At 37.8% G+C, this 25822-nt stretch overlaps 1 protein-coding gene across 2 annotated transcripts; it reads left to right on the top strand.

The window, feature by feature from the left end:
- Positions 1–1647: 1647 nt before the first annotated feature.
- Positions 1648–25822, top strand: HDAC2 (histone deacetylase 2). 2 transcript variants are annotated; one of them, XM_038133093.1, is made up of 14 exons: positions 1648–1756; positions 9288–9400; positions 9738–9855; positions 10722–10796; positions 11102–11240; positions 13004–13145; positions 17421–17513; positions 17612–17720; positions 19107–19247; positions 21117–21225; positions 23283–23413; positions 24317–24472; positions 25179–25236; positions 25439–25822. In XM_038133093.1, the coding sequence occupies exons 2-14, from the start codon at positions 9326–9328 to the stop codon at positions 25467–25469; spliced, it is 1377 nt and encodes a 458-aa protein (XP_037989021.1). In that variant the 5' UTR covers positions 1648–1756; positions 9288–9325; the 3' UTR covers positions 25470–25822. The 2 variants fall into 2 exon arrangements, with proteins under 2 accessions (XP_037989021.1, XP_037989020.1); XM_038133092.1 differs by lacking the exon at positions 1648–1756 and adding an exon at positions 1854–2059.

Here is a 25822-nt window from a genome sequence, read left to right as displayed (position 1 = left end):
TATCCGTTTGAAACTAAGTGAAATTATGAACTTTTCTTTTCCTCACATGAAGTCCCTGATAAGAACTTCAACAATGCATCACTGCTTTTATTAAATTCCCTATATAGTGCAATAAAAGTATTCCTGATACTGAGCCAGCTGATATGTCATTGTACTCTTTTGATACAAAAATATATCAGGCAACTACAAAATGTTGAATAACTTCATAAACACATTGCATTTCAGTGGTCAAAGAGGCATATAATGCAGTGATTAGCGAATACAAAATAATCTGCTTCTAGAGTCCAATCTAAGTCTGCTCAAGTAGTAACAGCACTAAGAAGGCCGAGATAAAAAGGAATTTATTGGTAAGTGGATAATGCCGTGCCTCTTATAGTGTTATGCAGATATTTTGCTGCACTTTGCACCAAGAAACAAACATCAGCTATATTATAAGGTGCAGAAATCAATTTTGTATGTTATTTCTAACAGATATTTCCAGATGGAATATGATAAAAGCTGTTTAAAAATGCTATACCACCTGACTACATAACAATATGGTATCCTTTTGTTAAAAGGTGAAGGATGGGGGGGAAATCCAGGATGCCATAGGGTTATCCTCAGGGTAATTGTGCATATATGTGCTTAACAAACTTATTTTACAGTTGTCTGTCTCTAACAATATAATTTTTTTTTATATCAGTTACAAGGACTCAGACTCCTGTGAGGTACCTCTAGGAGTGAAAGCAACCTAATCCTGGGAACAAAGACCAAACCTGTGTCCGGTCACGTACTGGTTTTGTTGTGTGACATAGGTTATACAAATACCTTGTTGTCAAATAAGAGACGTACATGTGGCAATAACCAGGGGTTTTAGGTACTTTTAGAGAACTCCAGCAAATCAACAGACCTTGGTCAAGACTTGGAAGTCCCTAAAATAGGACTTTGGTGTCAGCTGAAGAAACAGTAAAGTTTAGTGTAACTGGTGTGTATCCCCAGACTCGGCTTATCAGACTTTACAAGTGTGGACCCTTGTATAAATGCAAATACAAACAAGCTGGCTAAGCATGAATGCCATCATGTTTCTCCTTCCCGACTTTGTACCTGAGCTGAGGCAAGGAGAGAAAACGGCTGACAGATCTCGAAGAAAAATGATTCAGATGTTAAATACTTCTTGTGTGGCATGCCTTGATTTTTTTGGGACAATTGCTATGTGAAGCATACTTTGAACTTCCTCTAGAACAGGGATACTGAGGTGCAACACTTGCCGCTAGGGCTGAGTACTGACAGACAGGAGTGCTGAAAAAAAACCCAACAAACAAACCAAACAGAAACTGGTTTTGTTGTGAGAAAGAACAGCCTCTTTCACTTGGGGAGGGGATAAGACGCGACGCCCCAGCCAGCCGAGCATCTGCAGCCGCCCCGTAGACGATGAGGTTCGACGCACCCCGCGGCCCCGGCGGGTGCTGGGGGCGGCTGAGGGGCTCGGCCGCGTTGCCGGTGCTGCGCAGGGCCCGGGCCCGCTGCGGCCCGAGCGCGGGCACTCGCTCCCGGTCCCACTCCCGCCGCAGCCGCTGAGGGGGACTCCGCGCATGCGCCAAACGACGCCGCTTAGGGGCGGGGATACAGCCCCTACACCCGCGGCGGATCGTACCACTGCGCGCCATGGGGGTGGGCCAGAAAAGAGTTTTCTCTAATAATTCGTTTATGAAAAATCATCGCTGGCTTCTTCCCTGAATTTTGAGTATCACTAAGGGAAGATGTCACGGAGAAGCAGGTGAGAGCCCACGTCCGCTCGCGTGCGTCCTCTTCTCTTTCTTTTGTCCATCTCCTCCCTAGGTCGGCGGCGAGTTGGGCGCGTCCCGCTAGCTGCCCCTCCCGCTGCCGTGGGTCCGGCCCGCTCCCGTTGCTGGCGGTCCCGGCGTCGCGAGTTCCCGCTCTCCCGCCCCCTCCTTCCCACCCTCCGAGCCGGCTCCGCGCTCTCCTCGGCTTCCCGCTCCCTGCCCACGGCCCCGGCGCGGTAGCCCTATGGCGTACAGTCAGGGCGGCGGCAAGAAGAAAGTCTGCTATTATTATGACGGTGAGCAGGGCCGGCGCGGGAGCGCGCGTGCAAGAGCGGGGGGGCACCCCTCTAATGGCCGCCCGGGGCGGGCTGTGTCCCCGGCCCCCGCCGGCACGGCCGCCTCTGCCCCGCGGGACGAGCCCCCCTTTCTCCCGGCCCCGCTCGGCTCGGCCCCATGGCGGGCGGGGGTCCCCGCCGCCTCCACCTGCGCCGCCGCGCCCCGCTCCCGCCGTCGGCTCTGCTGAGCCCCGTGGGCCGGCGGCCGTGGGGCGGCGGGGCCGGGGGTGGTGGAGTCGGGCGAGGTGCGGGTCGGGGAGCTGCCTGCTCTGCCGGGCCCGGCGGTAGGTGCTGTAGCTATTGTTTCCCCCCACCAAAATACTCGCCGCGCGCCACCCCCACCCCCCCTCCAAAAAAAAAAAAAAAAAAAAAAAAAAAAAAAAAGAGAAGAAGAAAAGTTGAGACACTCCCCTCCATCCGCTGGGCAGGGAGGCGTTGAAGCCGCTGCTGTGTCTGGCTCCTCCCCTGCAAAGAAAGTCCAGGCCATGTGTAGTTCTGGCACCTGGTGATTGTTGAGCTGAGGCCTTTCCCTGCCTCGGGCTTTCGTACCGAGGTCTGGGGTACGGGGGGACAGGGGCACTCTGCCCCCTCCTCCCCCAGCCCCCAAACCGAGCACGGATCAGAGCGGAGGTCTGGCTCCCACGAGCCTCCCGTCCCGCAAAACGCGGAAAGTTGTGTGCGTGGGTGTTTAATAATAGTGGAATTTGAGTTGCATGTAGGCCCTCTGAGTTTGCACACTTGTATGGCGAGGACACAGGGGCTTGCGATCTGCGTTGTCAGTCATGGCGAGAAAGTGCTTGGTTTGAAATATTTTCAGCAACTTGTTCGCGGTTTTCTCTGGCCGCAGCAGCAATAACTTTTAGTTTTCTTCTTGAGCTTGAATTTATTTAGCCCTTTTTGTACTGGGAGGTGAGCTGGATGGGCAGATTAGTTAAGAGATTTGATTAAATCGCCTCCTATTGTAACAATCTTGATCGGTTGCATCTGAGGCTGGTCTTGGTAGTGGCCAGGAAACAGAGGTTGAGGATGTTCAGTCGTAGACCTTTAGTGTTTTCACCATTTTGGAAGTGAAGATGAGTGGATAAACCCACTCAAGATATCAAAGGTTGTGTTGCTGTAGCAAACCTGCTGTTCTTTGGAAATGGCAGATCTTGTGGGGCCTGTCTTGGCTTTTTTTTAACCACACTAAAGGAGGCAGAGTGGTGGTTGCCGCCCCCTTCTCTTTGTTGCTAGCACTGGTTCTTTGTTCAGCCTAAAGGGGAAAGGAGGCCCCTGTTAGGGATACTTTTGTTCAGGCTAGGATCTTACTTTTCCTAGGGAAGAGGAATAACTTTTTGCCTCATTGAAAGAAAGACAGCAGTGGTAGTTTAGAAGCTTTCTCTCTGAAAATATTTTCCTTTTTTAAAAATCAGTTTTCTTTTTCTTTTTCTTTTTTTTTTTTTCTTTGATAAAGTCAGATAGCTGTAGTTTACTAGATGTTGATATATTGCTTTTCTGTGATTACTGGATTTTGGTACTCAATGCTAGCATTAGATTCCCTTAACAGCCAAAAAAAGTTGTACTTGTGAAGAGTGGGGAGAAACTGGAAGAGGAGCAAGTTTGGAGGTGGCAGGATAATGGTGACTTAAAGCAGTTACAGTTCATCTGTAGACTAGAAATGTAGTTAATAATGTAGAGAAAATAGTATCTCTTGTGCCTTAAAATAAATATTTTATATGTGACAGAAACAGTTTTGGAATATTTTTGATGTCTCATTTATTTGTGTTGGCAAATCCAACAATTATTTTACATGTCTTTTGGAAATAGGGTTATTAGAAGAAATTTTAGCGTTTATACCTAAAATAAATATCCTGATGCTACTATGTGGTTCATCTGGCAATTCTGAATATTTCTAACTATTGTACCAGCAAAGCTATTGAATCACAGTGAAGGGAGTGTTTGAAGCCTTAAATAACCCAAAAGAAAAAAATAGTAGTAGAGGTAGTGGTATATCTCTAAAGGAATGTCATGTCTGTAGTAAATTACCCCTTTTTTTGGGTCATAGTTGACTCTCCACACATACTTTTACTTTGTTTCTTAAAAGTTATGGACTAAAAAGTCTTGAAAAGTTCCAGAAGCATATATGCTTATCTTCTGGGATGCAATAAACTTCTCTATGCTTTTTGTGAAACTTGGTGGGATTGTCATTTAAGGCTGATTTTTTTAAGTTAGCCTGTCACTTTCTCAGATTGTATTGTTGTTAAGGTTGGTTTTTTTTTTTTCTATATCAATAGTGTTAATAGCCTTCATACTGTGCTTGGAACCAATAAGCTTTGAGTAGACAAAGCCTGATTTCATTCCCTTGAGGTTGCTTGTAATAGAAAGTCAACCACATCCAGTTTGCAGAATCTTCATTGCTTGTGATCATGCTCAGGTGAGGAATTTTGCTTAAATTTAAACCAGAATACTATGGGAAAAACTAATTAAAGTATGAATTAAGATACTTTCATGATCTTACTTAAAATATTTTTTTAGATGCTTCTATTCTTGATACAGCTTAGCAAAGTGTGCTGCTCACACTGCTTAGAACCATGGTAGTCATGGAAGGCTATCATCACTTTTAGTTTAGTCTCTTACCATGTATCTTCAGGTTGTTGTTGTGGTTTTGCAGCATTGTGGCTCAGGTAGTTTAGCTCTTCCAAGGTGTTGTACAGTTGCCCACAGCAGTGAGAACAGGCCCCAGATGGTCTTTCCAGCTCTGTGCTCCTGCACAGACCAGCACAGCTCTAGAGAATCGTGCAGCAACTGGTGTGGTTACTGTGAGTTCGTGTATTTATTCCATGCCAGTGCACTAGCAGTATTGTTTCGATTGGTTCTTGTGCATAATTTAGTGTGGGTGTTCAAAAGGCTCTACCTTCATGAAAATTTGAGAGATCTGCATCAGTTTGTTGGTTCCACCCATAAAGACGAGACTAAACCTGTTTTAGTAGGGCAGTGTGTTACTATAGTTGGGCATTGTTTGCTTAGTACTTCTAGTTAAAGCTTACATCTGCAGATAAAACGAACTTAAACTGGAGTGTTTTCTGGAAATTCATCAGTCCTTTGTGCAGTGCCTTCCAAACACGGTGATGGTGCCGTCTCTGTTCAGGGCTCAGAAGTCAGATCTTTGCTACTCTTCTGCTGTCTGCTTAACTTTAAAACCAGAACAAAATGCCCAATCCTTCAGCAACTAGTGCCATAATTTTAGGCCTGTTTGAATAGCTGTTCGTTGGACTCATCAGGCATTGATGATCTTTCATTTTGCATTCAGCTTGACGTGAGTTCACCCCTTTGCGTTGCTGAAGTCGATTCAGTGTAACTGCTGCTCTTAAGATATGTTTTTTCCATGTGGTTTCCATCGTGGCAATTAGGTTTCTTTGCCTAGTACAGTTCTGAAATACATCATCATTTCATGGTAACTATACCTAAAATAAGCAGGATCCACGTATGTAACAGTTTATCAGTTAAAAGTTATAAAGTAATGTAACATATAAGTTACAAAGTATCAAAAAAACCCAAGTGTAGATGTCATCTCTTGTCAAGTCAGTCACTTTAGACTGGTTTGTAATGCATAAATTTAATTGTGTTATTTTTCTGTATGTCGTAGTAACTGGAGAAACTAATACTTTTTTGGGGACATAGCATTTGTTAGCTGTGTGGTTTTGGGCAGAATTAAAATTCCTTTAGGGATGTAGCCTCTTGTATTTTTTTATGTGTTAGAGTATTTTCTGTAGGCCTTGCTAAAATCCTGGATAGACAAACTTATGGTCATCAAAGGAATCATAGTTTTATTTTTATTTTATACTTCTCATCATTTTGGCATGTAACTTGCATGAAGTGAGAAGAAAAAGAAAATTAAAAAGAATCTATATTGAACCCAAAACATGATAATGTATGTAACAATTGTCAGGTAGGTCTTCTGTATTACATAGTGAATAGTGTGGATCAGTAAACTCCTATAGTATTAAATGAGCACTTGGTTTGTCTCTCCTTAATTAAGGACTCAACTTTTCAGAGATTATATGTTGCTGCTTCTCAGTAGGAGCCATTTAGCTGGCATTTTTACTGATATGAGACACTACATTTCAGTTTTTGAAGCCTTGCTGTGAAAGATTATTAGATTTGCAAACTTTTGACACATATTACTTTGCATTTTTTCCCTTCTCTTCCTCATTCAGTAGCATTATTTTTTTGTGCTTTCCCTGTGTTCCTACACTGGTAAGTGATATACTGTGTTCATAACTCTTTTGTAGGATTTTTACTTCTATATTAGTAAGAATTTACCTTTATATTAGTAAGTATAAAGTCAAGTACTCATGCTATCTGTAGTAATGATCTTGTGAGCTTGGCCTCTCTGTACCCATTCCTCGTATATACTGTTTTATATATAGTTTTAGTCCAGAGTTACTCTGGCAGAGGTTTGTGCAGAGCTTATTAGCTCCATCAGTGACTGAGGTGTGCCATCCTCACACATACTAGCTCTTGCTACACCTTGTTTTTCTTCCCAAAGTGCTCTGGTAAGGCTGTGACATATGAAGAAGAGATTTATAAATTTCAGGATCAGTGGATGGACTGTTTCTACCAGGAAGTACACCACATTCTTCACTAGATAAAGGATGAGAGACTTTTGACAGCTTTACCTTCATCACAGTATGATGACTCCATGATGGGTCCCTTTCATGATGATGGTTGAAAATCAAGGTACTAGTGAAGAAAGAGGATCTTCCATCTTTTCCTTCCTTACCCCTGCCTACATAGGCATCACTAATCCCTTGATACTTGATGGGCTTTTTGTCCATATGCTTTAAGAATTTTTTTTTATGAGGCTAACGCCAAAACCTTTTTTTGTTGGTGATACTAAGACCTGAAAAATATAAATGGTATTGTATTGCCTGTTGCTAAAGTGTATTATATTGAAATCTACTGTTAGTCACTACTGCTGGCCTCTATTACAAAAGGATCAGTATTCCTCTGCCAGATACTTACTTACAGATCTTCTGTTTGACAAATAAACTCCCATTAAATCTACCAATGTGCCAATTCTTTTGAAATTCTCTTTTCTGATTAAAAAAATGAAAGCTAAAAAGTGTGCTTGATTTATTTATATAGCTGTATGCTGCAGTGTATATATATAGACTATGCATAAGCTAAAATTTGTTTGGTTGATTAATTGCAGTATATTGAAGAATGTGTTGCAAGTGTACTTTGGAAATTTGTTAATTTTATTTTTTCTCTATTTCATATGGGAAAAATAATACAATTACATCATACATAAGATATAAAATAATTCTGAATTGTATGCTTCCACATCCATCAGCATTCTGAATAAAATGTCAGTGATTACTATAGAAGCTTGAAGTAGTTAAAATTAAAATAATCTCTTAAAAAAATTTTTAAGCCATAGATGCATTTGTAATGAAATTTCCTCAATAATATCACATTATTTATAATCATTATTTTCCTAAAAATCTCAAAATTTAAAGCTCTTACTAGCCTGAAGATTTTTTAAAATCTGGGACTTTAAAGTAACTTCAAAACATAAAGTAGAGCTAGTAAATGGTTGGTTTTCATCTTCTAGGTATTAGTTTCAAAGAGCTGTGATATATTTTTTCCTAAACATCAAATATATAAGGTATTCTTTTGTAAAGCGCTTGAAAATGTTTTTGTTGGAAGGAAGGAGTTTATTTATACTCTTAATACTTTTGCTCTTGACCTGCATGTAACCAAACCTATAGGCTTGCAATAAGTAACTGACAAAAAGTGCTATTCTTCCACTTAAGTACCCAAGTTAGAAGGTCCAAACTCTTCAAAATTCTTAATGTTAAAACTTGGTATTTCTATTGTTATGAGATGGCTAAGAACTAGGTATTGAAGGGTAGTTTTTCTACATCTTCTTCTTATGGTACATTAGGTTATATCTGTTTTCTTAAGTGTCCTTACTCTCCTTGTCTCTTTGAAAACTGAAAGCTTGAAGGATTTTAGAATGCTTTGAAACTTTTAATCTTACTGTAATACTTGTTTTTCTTGGTAGCTGGTGATGCTACTGCAAGCTGACATTTACCCTTCCTCCACGAAGCCCATGCTGAAGAGGTGAAAATAAAGCTGTTTTGTAGTAGTGCTGCTTCTTACCTCTGACTGATAAAATTTACAAAATAGTATGACATTGTGAAAATAGTGTTTCTTTTGTTCCCAGTGGACAAGGCAGAGCATGTTGAAGGATGTGAAAGAAAAGTAAAAAGTTCAAGAAGGTAAAGTTCAGTAATCCTATCGGGAAATTGTATCAAAAAGAAAAGAGGTGCTATCATGAAGAGGTGTTTTAGAAATCTCCAACTGAAAGCCATTGACAATTGGACTTAATTTATAAGCTTGTTTATGTTTCCAGAGACAGTTCTGTTAAAATGGTTCATGTGTTTAAAATGTCAGTGCTCAAAGTAGGGTTTTGTGTGTTCTAACAATAGCTGAGCTCAGAAGAAGACTTACTACTAGCCCATGATAGCAGCTATTCCTTTCTTGGAAATGAGTGTCAAATTTGTTATCTTAATTGTGTGCTTAGTTAGTCTCCGATGTAACAGGCTAATCTGGATTATAAGGTTCTTGTTAAACCACTGTGGATCTCCAGCAGCAGGTGTCTGGTGAATGTTTGTGCATGTGGTTGCCACAATGGATCTGGAGTTAACTTCTGGGTGTAACAGAGTTAGTAGTTAAGAACAGGCTGAGGATTGTATCATAAATTCAGCTCATGCAAAATGGTAGATTTTACTAGGGCTTCTGTTATACTGTGGGCTTCTATAATACTGTGTAGCAATGTCATCAGTAGTGTCTCCTCTCCTCTTGATTCCAGTTCTGTTTCCCATTTTGTTGTTCAGTTCTCGCCCACTGTTGGGCCAGAACTTCACTCTTGATTTGAAATCTTGTCTTACATATATTTTTGCTCTCCCACAACTGTCTGCTTGTAGTAAAAGTGTTAGATTTGGCTTCTTTTTTCCCCTCTGTTTCTTACATACCACAGTTTTTTTTTCCTTGTGTTCTTTTTGAAGTAGACAGTATTCCCTTTGTGGGGTTTGTTTGTTTTCTGGAATCACACCTGTTTACTTATCTTCTGAGAATGATTAAGGGGCAATGAAACTTGTTTTGTGATATGAATAGCTATTCTTTTGTGTATTATTGGCAGGTGATATTGGAAACTATTACTATGGACAAGGACATCCAATGAAACCTCACAGAATCCGAATGACTCACAACTTGCTGCTAAACTATGGCTTATACAGAAAAATGGAAATTTATGTAAGTATAGGCAACATGATGTCCACTGAAGCATTTTAAGTTATTTTTATAGAGCTTCAAGTATTGTCACACAAATAAGTGGGGAGAGGTGGAAGTGAAAATAGAGAATACATAAATAGTGTATTCAGAGCTCTTTTGTTTAGAAGTGAAGCAATACTTAATGCAGTTGTATATCACAATAGAGTAGCCCTTGCTTTATGTAAAACACTACTACTATCATTTTCCTTTCACCATTTTCCCTTCAAAGTAGGTGGGACTTCTTTCAAGTTGTCTGTTTTAACACAGCTGATTTTGCAGAGCACTCTTATTTGTTTCTTTAACTTGTTCTTGTTATCAGCGACCTCACAAAGCAACTGCTGAGGAAATGACCAAGTACCATAGTGATGAATACATCAAATTTCTCCGATCAATAAGGCCTGACAATATGTCTGAGTACAGCAAGCAAATGCAGAGATGTAAGTGCCAACGTCAGGCTAAGTCTATGCATACATACTTTTATGGTTAGCATTGTTTGAAACTCGGTATCCACCAGTACAGAGAAATATTGTAACAAGAGTAAGTAGCATGTGCCTGCCTTTAGCTACACTTTTCCATGAAAAGCAGTCATCTTGACAAAAATGTTCTTTAAGCATATGTAAGGATTTTTGCCTCTCCTTTCACGGGGTGTATTCTAGATGTGAAATACTGCTGCTAATACTAAGGCTTGACACACAGATTGTGTGTGAAAGTGCCTTGAAATCTTGCTTAAAAATGGCTTTTAGAATACTAGACGAGTAAAATCAATGTGTGTAAGTCAAGAGAAGAACTTGCTCATTCCTCTTGGGGGGAGATAGTAAAAACTGTACATCATTCACTGTTCACCCTTTCTATTATTATTTTATTCCTTTAATTATAGATATAAGCTCAAGGTACTGTTAGGAATGCAATTTGGCAGCTATTATATCAATTTTAAAGGCAGTATTGTAACCTTTTTATGATGCCTTATTGTCAGCAAATTATTTTTCTAAGTAATTGTACATTTTTTAACATGAACTATGTTAATCAACGTTTCTTCAAAAATCTAAAAATTATTGAAATTCTTCAAATGAGGAGACAAATCTTCCGATATAAATTAAAAAAGAATTTAAAAAGAAAATAAAAAAGATTAGTTTGGAGTTACGCTATTAGGACTCTGCATTGTTTTCAGTGTTCAAATTAGCCTGACAAATGAAATGGGGGATAAGTAATTAAAATGCTGAATCAGTTTTGCATCTCTGTTATCCATGTGTATATAGACACTGTTGGAATGGTATTTTTAAAAAATGCTGCATTTCTCATACAGTTAATGTTGGAGAAGATTGTCCTGTATTTGATGGCCTGTTTGAGTTTTGTCAGCTGTCAACTGGAGGCTCTGTTGGTGAGTATGGGTGTTTTGCCAACTATTTTATAGCTTTACTGGGTTGATATCAGCAACTTAAAATTTTGATTGCGCATCTAAAAATGAAGTAAATATAAGAAGTTTTTTATATATTTAAAAAATAATCATATCAGTTAGAGACTGTAAAATATGAGATAGATCAAGTATCTCACTCAGTATTGGTAAGAGATTTGTTCGAAATCAACTTATTTAAAAAATAAAATATGATTTCATGTAGCAAATTTAAAGGCAATCAGAAATTTCTGACTCCATTTGCTTTCCTTCTTCTATGTGTCTTTTTACAGCTGGGGCAGTAAAATTGAACAGACAACAAACAGACATGGCTGTCAATTGGGCTGGGGGACTTCACCATGCCAAGAAATCGGAGGCATCTGGTTTCTGTTATGTCAATGATATTGTGCTTGCCATCCTTGAGTTACTGAAGTAAGTTTGTGATAGGCACAAGTCAAAACTATAGAAGATGTTAAATTTAGGTATTTGAATGTTTGAAGGTATGGATTGTAGTTATTATCTGAGTGAGTTTTCATAGCCCATGTTGAACTTTTACAATTTCAATTAAGAAGGCTCCAAGCTCTGCCTGGTTTGGCTTCAACAAGATATTCAAAATAAAATGCAGGCAAACTGAAAAGATAACGGATAGGAGATAAATCCAAGCAGCAATGCACCCTGTAAAAAACACCATATGCTGTAATTCCAGATGGTGGGGAAGGACTAGAGTAGTGGACTTCAGAAAGTGGACAGGCTTACTTGCTTTCTGTAAAGTCTCCTTTTGCTATGCCTGGGGACAGAATAGTGGGCTAGATGGATCACTGCCCTGATCCCTTAGGGCAGTCATTTGTACTCATCATCTTACACCCGTTTGGTTTCACAATATGTCTTTTTTTTTCCTGTCACTTGATTTGTTACTGAATCAAACAGGAATATTCAGGGAAGATCATGCACTGAGCTTCCTTGGATTATTACATGAATTAATGTGTCTGGTTTTAATAAACAATGAAGTAACAGCTGTGCTGCTGTGACTGCAAAATAAGAAATGAGGAATAATGAAAAGTGATCGTATAACTGACTTGAAACAGTAATGCTTCACTAAAATTTCAAGTCCTGAGTGTTGCTTTTACTGCTTCAGAGGACTGTATCCCCTAGTAATAACACATAAATCCCATTCATAAGAAAAAATATTTTAGATATTTGACTCCTGTGAGTGGGACAGCTGATTTTGCTGGTGAGGAATGAGGGAAGTAGTTGCAATCTGGAAATCTAGAGATGGAAAATGTTTCTAAAGATACTAAGAATAGTTAATATTAGCACATTAAGACATTCATTTTAATGGGCAACATATATTCAGGAGCTGTCTGTAGTCTATGAAATATAATTTTCTGTGGTCCAATCTTGAATTTTTTAGCTTAATGTGCTTGTGAAGGAAAGAAGGAATCTTGTGAATAGTTATGGGTTGTGTAACCATGGGAAACTATCCCTGAAATTATGGGTGCTCACACTCTCAGTACTGTGCAAAGCATGATGAAAATGCATCTTCTGATGGTAGACTTTGTTCTCTACTGGAAAACATAAAATTTAAGGGATACTTTTTGTTTCTAGTGCTCCAAGGCTTAAAATAAATCTCTGATTTCTTTATCCATCTCAAACTGTCCTGAAATTTGCAGTATTTAAGAAAATAATAAACAGTAGTGTAATAAATTTATGCAAATTAAAGTGCAATACATTTGAAAATAGAATGTGCCTTTCTTTACAAGCTGCAGAGGCGAAGAGACAAAGTCAATGGAAAATAAGTATTTATTTTTTGCGAGCTTATGGAACACACACTGTTTTGGTAATTACTGAGAAGGCAGAAAGAAAGGGCTTGGGGTTAATGAAGGGGTGAATTCAGCAGATGTGAACAACAAAGCAATGTCAGCAGAAGTGTGAGGTATAGCTTCTACAGAGTGAGACAGTTCGGAGTAAATACTAAATGAATTCCTTATTTTGATGAAGATAAACTTATTAATGTTATTCAAACTGTGCTGAGAATTCTAAAAGCGTATGGTCACATCAACCAAAGTCATCACAGTGATCATAATCTTGGATTTTTGTGTCTGGTTGGGGTTTTTTTGTGTTAGTGTTTTTCTTTTTTGTTCTCAGTATATTATGAGTATAACAGATAATGATGATTTCTTATATGTTCTTTCTAGGTATCACCAAAGAGTGTTGTATATTGATATTGATATCCATCATGGTGATGGTGTTGAAGAAGCATTTTATACCACAGATCGTGTCATGACAGTATCATTCCATAAGTATGGTGAATATTTTCCAGGCACAGGGGACCTTAGGGTAAGGCTGAACATGAAATTTCATTAGGTGATAAATTCCCTTTTGTTGCCTTCCTTGTAGATACTTTTCTTTTTTGCATTTGACTAAAATAACTATGTCCAATAATGGTATGCAAGAGTAAGTTTTCAGAAAAAATATTTGCCTAGAGTGATGTGTAAGTTGAGGAATCTTAGGAAAAATAATACAGGATAGTAGGGAACTAAAATATTCACTTCTACATGAAATTAACCTTCACTTCTGGATAAATAGGCTGAAATCTTTTTTTGAATATTATTAGTTTAATTCACACAGATTTTGGAGATGTCTCTAAGAAGACAGCATGGTATATTTATGATTACTTGTGCATTTCAATTCTGCAGCTACGGTGAAAAGTAACTATTTACAGATTACCCTTTAATAGTCACAAAGCTTAAGTTACAGTTTGAATTTACTATGTTCTATTTGCCTAGTAATACAGCTGACTCATTTTGGGAATATTTCTTCTGTCATGAAGTATGTTTTGAGATCTCATGATGCTCACTGCCTAAGAACTTTACTTAGGCAGTGGCATGCCCCATATGGAGTTATGTACTGAGCCTTACAGCTAGCCTGAGAGAGGGAGTTTTTGCCCATGAAGAATTATCATGAAAGCTGTTGTAGAATCTCTGGCAAAACTGAGACAGGAACCAATTTTCCAGACCCTTCCTATTAATTTTGAGTTAGTCATTGCTCATGTTAGACACTTGTCTGTTAGAACAGGAACTTGTTCCACTTCACAGCTTGAAAGAGTATTATAAGTATTAGAATTAATATATTCCTCGCTTCAAACTCATAAATTAAATCTCTTTTATCAGAGACACTCCCAGGATATGGCATTCCTCTGGTGTTAGCAACTTTGCACATTAGTTTGTGCATACAGTTAGAAACCTTTTTTAAAAATTGTAAACACTTCTAACAAGTTGGCCTGCAAAAATGCTGTTCTGGGAAAGAATTCACTATTTTCCTAATATATTTAAACTGATTCATAAGGTAACAAACACTCATGTTTCAGCTAATACTCCTGAAAAGTGTGTTTCCCAGCCTGTTGATGATACCCTGAAGACACAGGAGTGAGTGAAAGTTGAGCAGTGGGTTGCAGAGCATTCAGTTCAGTGTGGTTGTTGTTGCTGAATGTTATTATGGTTGTTAGATTCTGTTAAACTGAGTTTCAAATTGATTTAGGAAGAAATCAGATTATTTTTATCTGTGTGGTTTAACTCGACTGGCCACAAGGTGGTAGTGGTGCTTCAAACTAAAAGCAGCTCAGACCAGGATGTTTATCATGTCATGCTGTTGTTGCTGAATTTGGCTAGATTTTTTTTTTTTTTGGAAGGGTTAGATATCTTGACTTTTTAGAAGCAGCACTTCCCGTTGACAGGGAAGTTTGTGGACTCTTCACCTCACCACACCCAGAACAAAGAATTAAAAGATAGCATAGTTGAAATAAATGGAAGAATATTTTATGGAGTTTGGGATTTATTTTTTCAGCAGTGTCAGTGAAAAACAGTATCTCAGGCATGGCAACTTTTTTCCTGAGCTGCTGGTTAGAATTCTGAAATGAGCATTGTCTGCATGCAGGTTTTAGCAGGCTTTATTGCAATTATTGCATCGCCATAGGGATTTTTCCTATCTCCAGAGGTTGCAAAGCTAATTGAACTGAAGGGAGAGCTAATTCTCTGAAAAGTCAGTGTTCCTTCTTTAGGCCAGTTGCTTCTTTCTGCCTAACTTGGTCTGCCATTGATGGTTATTTTTATCAACTTTTCCAGCCAACTCTCTTAGGGTTTTTTTTTCAATGGGCTGTTTTACAGCTTGTTTCTGTAATTCTTTAGTTAGTTGATCTAGTTTGCTGATCAGGTTACATTTATTTGATGCAGGAACAAATCATGTGTCAAAGGATGATACTGTGGTTGCAACTCTGTCAGTGTCGATGAATCTGAGATTTTCTAGTTCAGCAGCTTTCATCCGTTTTATACTGAATGTATTGTTCAGTCTAAACTTCCAGTGTTATTTGACCTTCTGCATATCTTAGATGATAGCACAAATTTTGCCATTTATACACACAGATAGATCAGTTGAGACCATAGTTCTCCATCGTGGCTCAGGTTCTGTGAGGCAGTTTGATCTATTGGAGAATGGGAGGCTACCAGAATGCTATATTGTTTCTTTAGGTTTTAAAACTAATGCAAGCATCAGTTACAACAAAGGTCCATTGAGTAGCTCAAACAATTACTCTGCTTAGATGGAAATTGCGTGAACATTTGATTTTGCTGTGTTTTAGGATAAGATCAATTTAATGATTTTTGGTTTTTTAATCTGTAAAGCAAGACAAGGAGAGGAATGATCTCATGGACCATTATAGGTTAGGTGTTGACTTGCTGGAAAGCAGGTCTGTGAGAAGGACCTAGGGCTCCTGGTGGACAATTTAACCATGAGCCAGCTGTGTCCTTGTGGCCAAGAAGGTCGATTGTATCCTGGGGTGCATTAGGAAGAGCATAGCCAGCAGCTGCTGCTCAGCCCTAGTAAATCCAAATCTGGAGTGCTGTGTCCAGTTCTGGGCTCCCCAGTATAACAGAGACATGGAGCTCCTGGAGTGAGTCCAGTGGAGGACAACAAATATGATGAGGCAATTAGAGCATCTCTTAGGAGGAAAGGTTAAAGAAGTTGGCCCTGTTTATCCTGAAGAAAAGGCACTGATAGTGGACCTCAGCAATACTTACAAATAGCTCAAGGATGGGTGTCAAAAGAATGGGATCTGGTGAATAAGGGCAATGGACACAAACTGAAACACAAGAAGTTCCATCTGAATATGAGGAAAAACTACTTTGAGGGTGACAAGAGCACTCTAGTAGTCCAGTGAGGTTGTCACATCTCCTCTGCGTATACTGAATGCGCACCTGAATGTGATCCTGTGCAATCTGCTTTATCAGGGTGTTGGACTAGATGATCTGTAGAGGTCCCTTCCTCCAATTCTGGCCATTCTGTGATCGCCTCAGAAAATTCAGCATGTGAAAGTCTAGATGATTTACTTTGGGAAATTCTGGGTAACTTGTACTTTGAATCAGCCAGAGTTGAGTTCAGCAGGGGTCTTTAGTGTCACTCATTTTGCAATACTATGAAATCATAATAATGTGCTGTGGCTAAAAAAAGTCAACTGTTAAAATTGTGTCTGTGCTTCACTGGGCCACTTGTCCCCCTCCTCATCTCTGTCCATTCCCCCTTACACCCCCAGCAAAGGTTGGTTACTGGAAGTAGCACATTCTTGATATATTTCCTGCTAAGGAGGCTTTGTTCAGGAATAGGGAAAAGTCAGTGACTTTCAATAGGTAGTGTTGAGAAGTTTAGTATTTGTGTTGCTGGGTTATGCTACACATGACCTGTAGTTTGTCTAGGATATTTCTGCAGAACTGCTGTTTGATAATAGTTTACAGCCAGACTGAACAAGTTAATTCTCACTGTCTGCTCCACTTAACTGCTCTTCATTACTTTCTAACTGTGTTGGTGATGAAATATGTGGGAGAAATGGGAATGTGTGTCAAGCAGAGATCTTTAGCTTTTAAGGTGATCATCAAAATGGGAGTGGTTGGATTCAGGGTGTATTCACTTGATTTGATTTGATTTTTTTCTGCAATAAACCTTTTCTCTTAATACATAGGTTGTCTAGGAAAGCTGATAAGATAAACTACTACAGTTCCTGTCTTCCTGTCTTGACACCTGATGGAACTGAGAATAATTTGCAAGTTTGTTTTTTTGGGGTTTTTTTTGTTCATTTAAGAAGTCTCCATTTCTTCAAGAGCACTTCTATAAGTGGCCCCTATTGGATTTTTCTTCTCTCCCTTTTGCTGCAGCTACTTCCTCATCCTATGTTTAGGGCAACAACGTGGTTTTAAAAACCTTCAAGTCCAAATCTTCTATGCAACACTGAAAACATGGACCTTGCTCTTCTTGGTGTTTATACTTTTGTTTGCCTAGCTATTATTACCAGATTAAATTGATTGGTTATGATTTGGGGGTTTTTTTCCTAAATCTTTGATTTAAAAACTTGAGTGTACTTATTGCTATTTTAATCTTGGTGTCCAACTCCTGCACTTCAAAATGATTTTATGGGAGAACAGGGATCAAGTAAACTCTGCCTCTTATCCCTCTCAGATATGTATAATGGTACAGAGTAGCTCACAGACTTGTGTAGGCTTTTTTTCCGTGATACCATTCTGTGTATGTCCGTGTTTGTATTAAAGCATTTGTCATCTTTGCTTGTAGGACATTGGTGCTGGAAAAGGCAAATACTATGCTGTCAACTTTCCAATGAGGGATGGTATAGATGATGAATCATATGGACAGATATTCAAACCAGTGAGTGCTTTGTGTTTTGTTTTTAAGCTCTATGAAAACTACTAGTTTTGTGTTTTCGTTATGTCAATTAATGACTCACTGTTTTATATTGATTATAGATTATATCTAAAGTAATGGAGATGTACCAGCCCAGTGCTGTGGTACTGCAGTGCGGAGCAGATTCACTGTCAGGGGACAGACTGGGGTGCTTTAATCTTACTGTTAAAGGTAAGCAGAGAAGTGTCTGTTGTCTGTAACTTCTTACTTATTAGAAACCTCTACCCTTCATACTGTTTTTCAAGACACTTGCATGATGAGGACTGGAGTCACAAAGATTTTGTTCATTACTATGATTAATCACTTCTTTCTTTGCTATACAGGGATGGCCAAAAGAAACCCAGAAGTTGCTTCTTTCTTTCTGTCCATCTAAAAAAGTTTAGAAGCTTGATTTTCCATGTGCTTTCTAGCCACTCAAGTGATTCCCTTTCTTCTCTGTACAGGCTTTCTGTAGCTTTAAAACAGTGTCCTGGGATGACAGGACAACAGACATCTGCAACACTTACAATGATGGGCAAATAAAACTAGTTAGTGGTCAACTTAGTAGGACTACAGATGCTAAACATCAAACACCTTGTTGGGTGTAAAATAGGTGTTACTGAAATGACAATACTTCACTGCATTGTTAAATTTATAGTGGTGTTTGTTATACTGAGCCATATGTTAACCACCATTTTAATTAATTCTCATAGAATTAATTTATTTTAGTATTATTTAAGTTGCTATCTGCATTTGTAATTCTCTAAATTGGGATATTATTTAGCACGTAGCATAAATATTACTGTTATTATCTTTTTGTAAATGATAAAATATTAAATGTTTAGCAAACTTTTGCTAAGCCTTCAATCCAGCCTGTTTAAATCGTGGGTTTTTTTTTAATGCGACAATTAGAATTTTGTAGGCAACAAAATGAAGTGTAGTATCTGTTGGGTCTGCAGTATTTCAGGGTTCTTTTCTTGATTTGCACCAGGTGGCAAAGCTACTTCAGTTGCCCATACAGCTCAGATTTTTTTCCATCTTACATATCTTGGAAACCAAGAGAGCTGCTGCCTCCTACAGATGCCTTTCAGTATGCTGTATCTCCCTGGAGTGTGTACTGTCTTGGCACCAGTTCACTGTGTAAGCAAGACTTAGCAACCTCTAATACAGGTTCAAATTTAGAAGTAGAAAGGACCAAGTACTGATTTTGTTTTCTCTTCTTCTCCCATTGCATTTGACTGAGAAATTGTCCCTAAATTTGTCACTGTGTATGATATCAGTTGTGAAAAGACAAAACATTTATTCTAGAATCATTTCAGAGCAACACCAATAAATCATCATGCAAAGTCCTGAAGCCTGGGGTGGATGATGTTCATTGTGTTTTGTACATTTCTAATCTGTAGGTCTTGACTTTTTGTGAGGTTGTGCTTAGCTCTAGGGGGAGACAGCTCTATTTGAATCAATTCAGTTCTTACTTGTTAAGTGTGACTGCATATGTCTGATTAAAAAGTTTGTTTTTATATATTTTTCTGTTTAATAGATATTTTGCATATATTGTCAACTCTTTTTGTTTTACAGGTCATGCTAAATGTGTGGAAGTTGTAAAGACTTTTAACTTGCCACTGCTGATGTTAGGAGGAGGAGGCTACACAATTCGTAATGTTGCTCGATGCTGGACATATGAAACTGCTGTTGCCTTAGATTGTGAAATTCCTAATGGTAAATATTAATATTTTATTAAGAAATAATCATGGGAGATTTTAAGTAAACAGCAGATATTTGTATATCTGGCTGTAATGCATCAGCTTAGAATAAACTAGGTAGAAAATTATTGCTAGGATTTAGCCAATAAATTTTCAGTATCCTATGCACTAAATAAAGGTAAGTATCTAGGGCTTTTTTATGCCTTAGCAAAAGCTTTAAATTACTGAATCACTTTTTGAAAATTCAAAATATAAAACTTATGGAACCTTACTTATAAGTATTTCTAATATGAACATCATCATTATGAAAGAATATATACTGCATTTTGATTGTACTGGTGTCAACCTGTAAGCTTTACAACACAGGGTGTACCTAAGAAATTACTGACTGTACAGGTATCCATTTTACATAGCAAAAATACTGTTTCTTCATTTTATCTGACAGAAGTAGCTGTGAAAGTGTATTGACTTCCACTCTTCCATTTTACTCAATTTTGGCTATACCAGCTATCTTAAAATTTAAAACCACATAAAACAAATAGACTGCTTTAGAATAGTTGAATATTGAAATAATTTCTCTGAGGAAGATCCCTAAAGATCCTGAACTCCTTTTGCTTCTGACCAAATATGCTCCTGGATATGCTTTTGGAATGCCATTTATATAAAATTGCTGTTTGGATTGATTTGTTGCAAATGAGTCATTGGCATCTTGCATGTTGAACTGCAACTTTTGCTGATAACCTTTTGCTAATCATGTATCTCTTGGTGGAGATCTCTTCATGGTTCTATCTGACTTCAGCAGAATGTTTCCGTCAGTGAGAAAAGACTTTGGAATGTGCCTTTCAAGATACATATTTTTCATGTCAAAATATATTCTTTGTCAGCCAAAGCTTTTGAGGACACAGTAGCAGTTCCTTATCTTGGAGCTTCTTTCTTCCATTAGCATCCCCCTTTCAATGGATTACATATACACATGTGGAGTTTTTTGGATTTTTGTAACATTCCTCTCTACTTTTTAGGTCCCTGTCATCTTTAATCTGCTCTGAGAAATAACCGTGCATTTCTAAATGTTGCAATAGCAACTTAGTCTTTCTATCTGCTTTCTATCCACCTAACCAAGATCACTTATCCTGTAATAATCATAAAGGAAGAAAGACTAAAGACACAATTAAAGATGGATTTCAGTGTCTTATTTCTTTAAGGTTCTTTGGATTTATTTTTTAATTCTCTTACTTTATCTGGAAAGATACAGTCATATTCAATACAAAATACTGCAAAATACAACAATGTAAAATAGCTGTTGTCCTGGCTATATAGTCTTCATCAACTTCATTTTGGTGGTTCAGTGTTCTAGTCAGGGGACCTTTTTCTGTGCAAATGCAAAAATTGAGGTAAGAAGGGGAACAGACAGACTGAACCAGTCAGTACCACTGAACCAGTGTCTAGCACTTGGCAAGGATATTGAACTAGCTGTGATCTTCAGTCTAATAACAAATATTAAAGCTTGTCCTGAAGGAATATTTTGAATGGCTCACTTAAACTTTTCCAACTGGGCTAACTTTGAAAACACCTACAAGAAATCACCAATTAATCTTCTTTTTCCTGCAGAAATATAACTTTTAATTATTTTTTTTAATTTGTTGTTGAGTTCTTTAGTGTGTAATTTCAGTAGATCTTTCTCTTTGTATTTTGCCAGCAAATTTAAGTTCATTTATTGAATAATTTAGAGGAAAATCACTGAGGAGTCCAGATGATAAGTATTGCTTATTTGAGTGCTTAGGGTTTGATGGTTCTCTGAGTAAAATCCTGTCAAATCTACTGTTGTATTTAAAATGTTTAAAATCTTTTTTTGGGTAACAAAGTTGTCTTGGTGTTTGGTTTACAGAGTTGCCATACAATGACTACTTTGAGTATTTTGGACCAGACTTCAAGCTTCATATTAGTCCTTCAAATATGACTAATCAGAATACACCAGAATATATGGAGAAGATCAAGTAAGTAATGATTATCTTATCTGTCAAGTAGGTCATGTGGATCATGTTTCTCCCCAGGTTTAATTGTTAGGCAGTTTTGAAAACTGTATACCTTTCAGTGTTCACTAAAAATAAGTACTAGAATAGATTTGATATGTTTTTCATTTGTGTCAGGGGTTTTTTTGGAAGTCTCTTCCTCCAACAGAATGCATGCTTATGAAGTCTTATGACTATAAATATGAAAATTTATGACCCATTATAACTTGGATTTTTCCTTTTTCCAGCATCTGAAAAGATGACTGTTTTACTTAGATTCCCATTCTAATTTTGTAGAAACTTTATCCTGCCAGGAAAGAAGCTGGTGTGCCATGATGACTAGGATTTCTAATTCTCAGCTCCATGTCTAAACATGGACTGAGAATGTTATTCTTTGTAACTGTCAGTTGCAAAAATAAAAAGTCATATGTGAGCTTGAAAATATACAACTCTGGAAAGAGTGTGCAGGCAATTGATTGGTTGTGATTTGACAAATCCACAAGATTTGATCAGTGCTCATTGATAAGCTATGGTGGTTGTGTGTTTTTAGGCTGTGCCACTTTTGATACTTAGTTTATTCCTCCTCTCGTCTTGACATTTTCATTGGAAACAAATATTTTACTTCAGGGGTGAAGTAATGCATACTTAAAACCAATTTTGTGCTTAACTGGCGGGATGCAATTGGTTAGCCGGAAGTACTCTTGGCTTACTGTGGTTTGTCCTTGCTCTGGGTTTAAAAGAATAAACTTCCACCCCTGCCCTGAATTCTAACAGGCTGTTAACAGTACAAATTCTTTTGATAATTAAAAATAGCTGAATAAAGATGTGAAATTGCATGTATAAGTTTGCCAATACGTGCTATAACCTTTAAAACTGTCAAATTACAAATTTTACCAAAGCTGTTAAAATACTAATTTTTAAGGATTGGTATATAGACTATGATGGGTGTTCATAGCACAACTACATCAACCACAATCAAATGAAAGGAGTGTATAATGTGTGATGGGAGAAAAAAAAAATTTTTTTTTGGTAATATAATTGTACAAAATTTCTCAGCAATAATATAGTTCTCCAGCTGGTGATCTGCCAGGCTGCTTGCTGTATGGTATATATTGCTGAGCTTTTGTGGTACAAATAGGCTGCAAAACTTGCTGCTACAATCCCAGGCAGAGATTGCTCTCTGTCTATAGAAAACACACAGTCTCACATTCTTGTACGAGCACCCACAAGATCAATGACCCATCCTTTTGGAGAATCCTCCTTCAGTTTATTGTGTGCTTTCACATACACCTGGCTTTAGGGAGCTCCCATGCATGGCAAAACTACTTTGCCAGGTTATATGATTTAAACAGAGGCAGAGACCCTAAAAATTCCGGAAAATGCCCTTTAGGCCTTCAAATTGTGCAGAAGAATGCTAAGATAATTGTTGCAGATGCTGATATTTGATGCTTCCCAAGCCTGCCTTTTTGCTTGCATTTCGGAATGATAGTTTTGAGTCCCAAAAGAAGCCAGTCCCCTCTTTTTTGGCACATGGTGCTTTGGAGTATATAATCTATCACATCAGGCTGCTTAGGCAGGACAGAACTTGTCTCTGTTCTTCCTGAAAAAGCCAATAAGGAAACATATCCAGATGAATTAATTTTTTCATTGCTTCTCACAGTTGGGAAGTCTTCATGCATTTAAGTATCTGACTTTCTTTTTAAGAAACTAGAGAATATTGTATTTATCCAACTTAATACTCGAGCTTATTATAAACAGAGTAGTACTGACACCAGTTTAGCCTGCATGGGCAGTACTTGTGCTGACCTTGTGGGAATATGTAAAGTACAAAGAAAATTATGTTCAAGTACACTGTGGATACTAATGATCTCAGTAGGGATGGAAAACTTCCTGAACTTGGCATGCTAATTTTTTAACTGAAAAATGAAACTGACTCTAAAGCAAAGCCAGGTTAACTTTGAATGCAGAGTTCAGACCTTCACAGAAATCCAAGGAAATGCTTCTTCTGTGTAGTAATAACTTTTCTTGTCTGTTACTCACAGGCAACGCTTATTTGAGAACTTGCGCATGTTACCTCACGCACCTGGCGTGCAGATGCAGGCCATTCCTGAAGATGCTGTTCATGAAGACAGTGGAGATGAGGATGGAGAAGATCCAGACAAACGCATTTCTAGTAAGAAATATCTTTTCATGATAGAACATGTCGATAGTTGTTATGGATTTAATTGCTCAGAACCTAAGTTTTAGTAGCGTGCAGTGTTGGAATACTGGCCCTTTTGTTTCCCAAATAAAAAATTTTGCCTCTGGTCTGCCATTTTTGATGTTTTTAAGGTGGCATCCACGTGCAAATTTGAACCCCTTAAAGGGTCTAATGAAGTGCTGGAAGAGCCCTGTGTTTTCGCATGTTATGGAACAGCATGGCTATTTCAAATCTATAATAGATACTTCAGAGGACTTAATGAATTTTAACTAAAGAAACAGTACTTTACTTTTTTTTATGACTAACAAAAGACAGAAACATTGTTTCCCTTTGAGGTAACATGAGACACAGTATTTAGAGGGAAAAAAAGCCTGTTTAAAGGGAAAAAAAGCCTTTCTTTGTTGTAAGACAAAGATTTTCCATATTTGCGACACTATCCTTGACTTTATTACCATAACCCTTCCATGAACTTTGAGTTGTTCTGGAGCTATAGCCAAGAGTTTCCTGCTACCTTAGTCTTTTTTGATGGAGATTAGAATAATTCTATAATGTCTTATTAGTGCACCATCCATTTGCTGAACTGTTGAAATCATTATTTTTTCTGCTGTGATTTAGTTTTCAGTATTTGAAGTTTTATTTGATACATGGTAAAAATATTCCCACTCTCCCCCTGTGTTTCTGCAAAGCTGTTTTTTGGAAGTTATTGTGCAAGTCCTAGGGTATCTTGAAAAATAAGTGGTTTTGACTGTAATTTAGTTTATCAGCATTAAATGATTACAGTATATTACTACTCATTCTTAATTTAATAGTTCTTTTTTATTAGGCCTGCTGTAGTTGGACTTTTTGATTAATTAGTGTCATAAATCTGAATCCTAGTTCGAGCATCTGATAAGCGCATAGCCTGTGATGAAGAATTTTCAGATTCTGAAGATGAAGGGGAAGGTGGTCGACGAAATGTTGCAGATCATAAGAAAGGAGCGAAGAAAGCCAGAATAGAAGAAGACAAAAAAGAGACTGAGGACAAAAAAGCAGGTAGGACTGCAGTGTGGTTTCATCCTATATTTTAGAACTGCAGATGTCAGTCCTGCCAGGAGAGAGATGTTTTATCTTGTGACAGTTAATTTGCTGTTGAGATGATATATTCTTTTCCATCATTTTTAAATAATCTATTTTAAATTAATCAGTTTCAAGATACAGCTGTTCAGACTAGTACAATATTTTCAGGCAAGGGTTATTGTTTCTTCCCCACAAGTTGAAGTCTTAGAACAAGGGATTTGTATGACTTAATGAAAATAGAGATGAAAAAATACATGTTGGGCAAAACATTTGTTCCTATGTGCTTTTGTGGGGTGAGCCAGCTCGTTTTCTCTGAAACAGAAACCAGATAGGCTTCTGGGGACAGTCTAATTCCAAGGACTCATGATTTTTCTAAGAACTGGATACATCTTGAGCTCGGGGGAACACCCAGTCTCATTACTGCATGCCATCATTATGGCCAGTCAAGAGAGACCTTGTCTTGAGGCATTCTGAATCACTTGGCATTGTGCCCAGACCTCTCCTCTGGATGGGTGCATTTAACACTATACTTTAATATGTAACTAGTGACTTCTTATAAAAGCCAGTTTCCTCTGGCTAGAAATACAAACAAAATAATAAACTTGGTCATGCTCTTTACTTCTTAAGTATTTTAAGGCTTTCTTGCATCTTTTGGTGTATTTAACATCTTGTGATTTTTCAGATGTTAAGGAGGAGGATAAAGCCAAGGACAGCAGTGGTGAAAAGACAGACACCAAAGGGTAAGCACTAATTAATTAATAATGACATTTTTTGCAGAGTTTTTGTTAAGTCAGTACTATATAATATTTTTCAGTTCTGTGGAGATCACTTTCAGTTCCTCATAATACTAAATATTTTAGAATAATGACTAGTAATTTAAAATTGCATTTCTAATCAGTTAATTAAAAAAATAAAGCACTACTTTTTTTTTGCCTCATACAGAGCAAAATCAGAACAGCTCAGCAACCCTTGAACAAAAGATAGCCTCTCATCAGTTGCAGAACATAATACTAGAGTCTGAGAATACCTAAAAGGAGAAAAGTTTTCATATGGAGAGAGACTGCTGATTTCATTTTGTACTATTTGGCATGGACTGTATTTATTTTCAAACGGCTTTGTTCTGTTTTTTGGCAAGTTGTATTGTGAGTTTTCTAATTATGAGGCAGAAATTCCTTTCTTCACCATGCTTTATGTAATAGTATTTAAAAATGGATGTGAGTTATTATGTTAAATGTCTAAACTGATCTATTAAAGTAATTTGCCTTTCCTGAGCTGATTTTACCTTTTTTGTAATTTTATCTTTATTAAAAAAAAAAAAAAATTGCA

The sequence above is a fragment of the Motacilla alba genome, chromosome 3 (assembly GCF_015832195.1).
Source record: "Motacilla alba alba isolate MOTALB_02 chromosome 3, Motacilla_alba_V1.0_pri, whole genome shotgun sequence".
In the NCBI taxonomy this organism is placed as follows: Eukaryota; Metazoa; Chordata; class Aves; order Passeriformes; family Motacillidae; genus Motacilla; species Motacilla alba.
The sequence above is the reverse complement of the archived record's forward strand: the minus strand, read 5'-3'. Positions and strand labels throughout refer to the sequence as shown.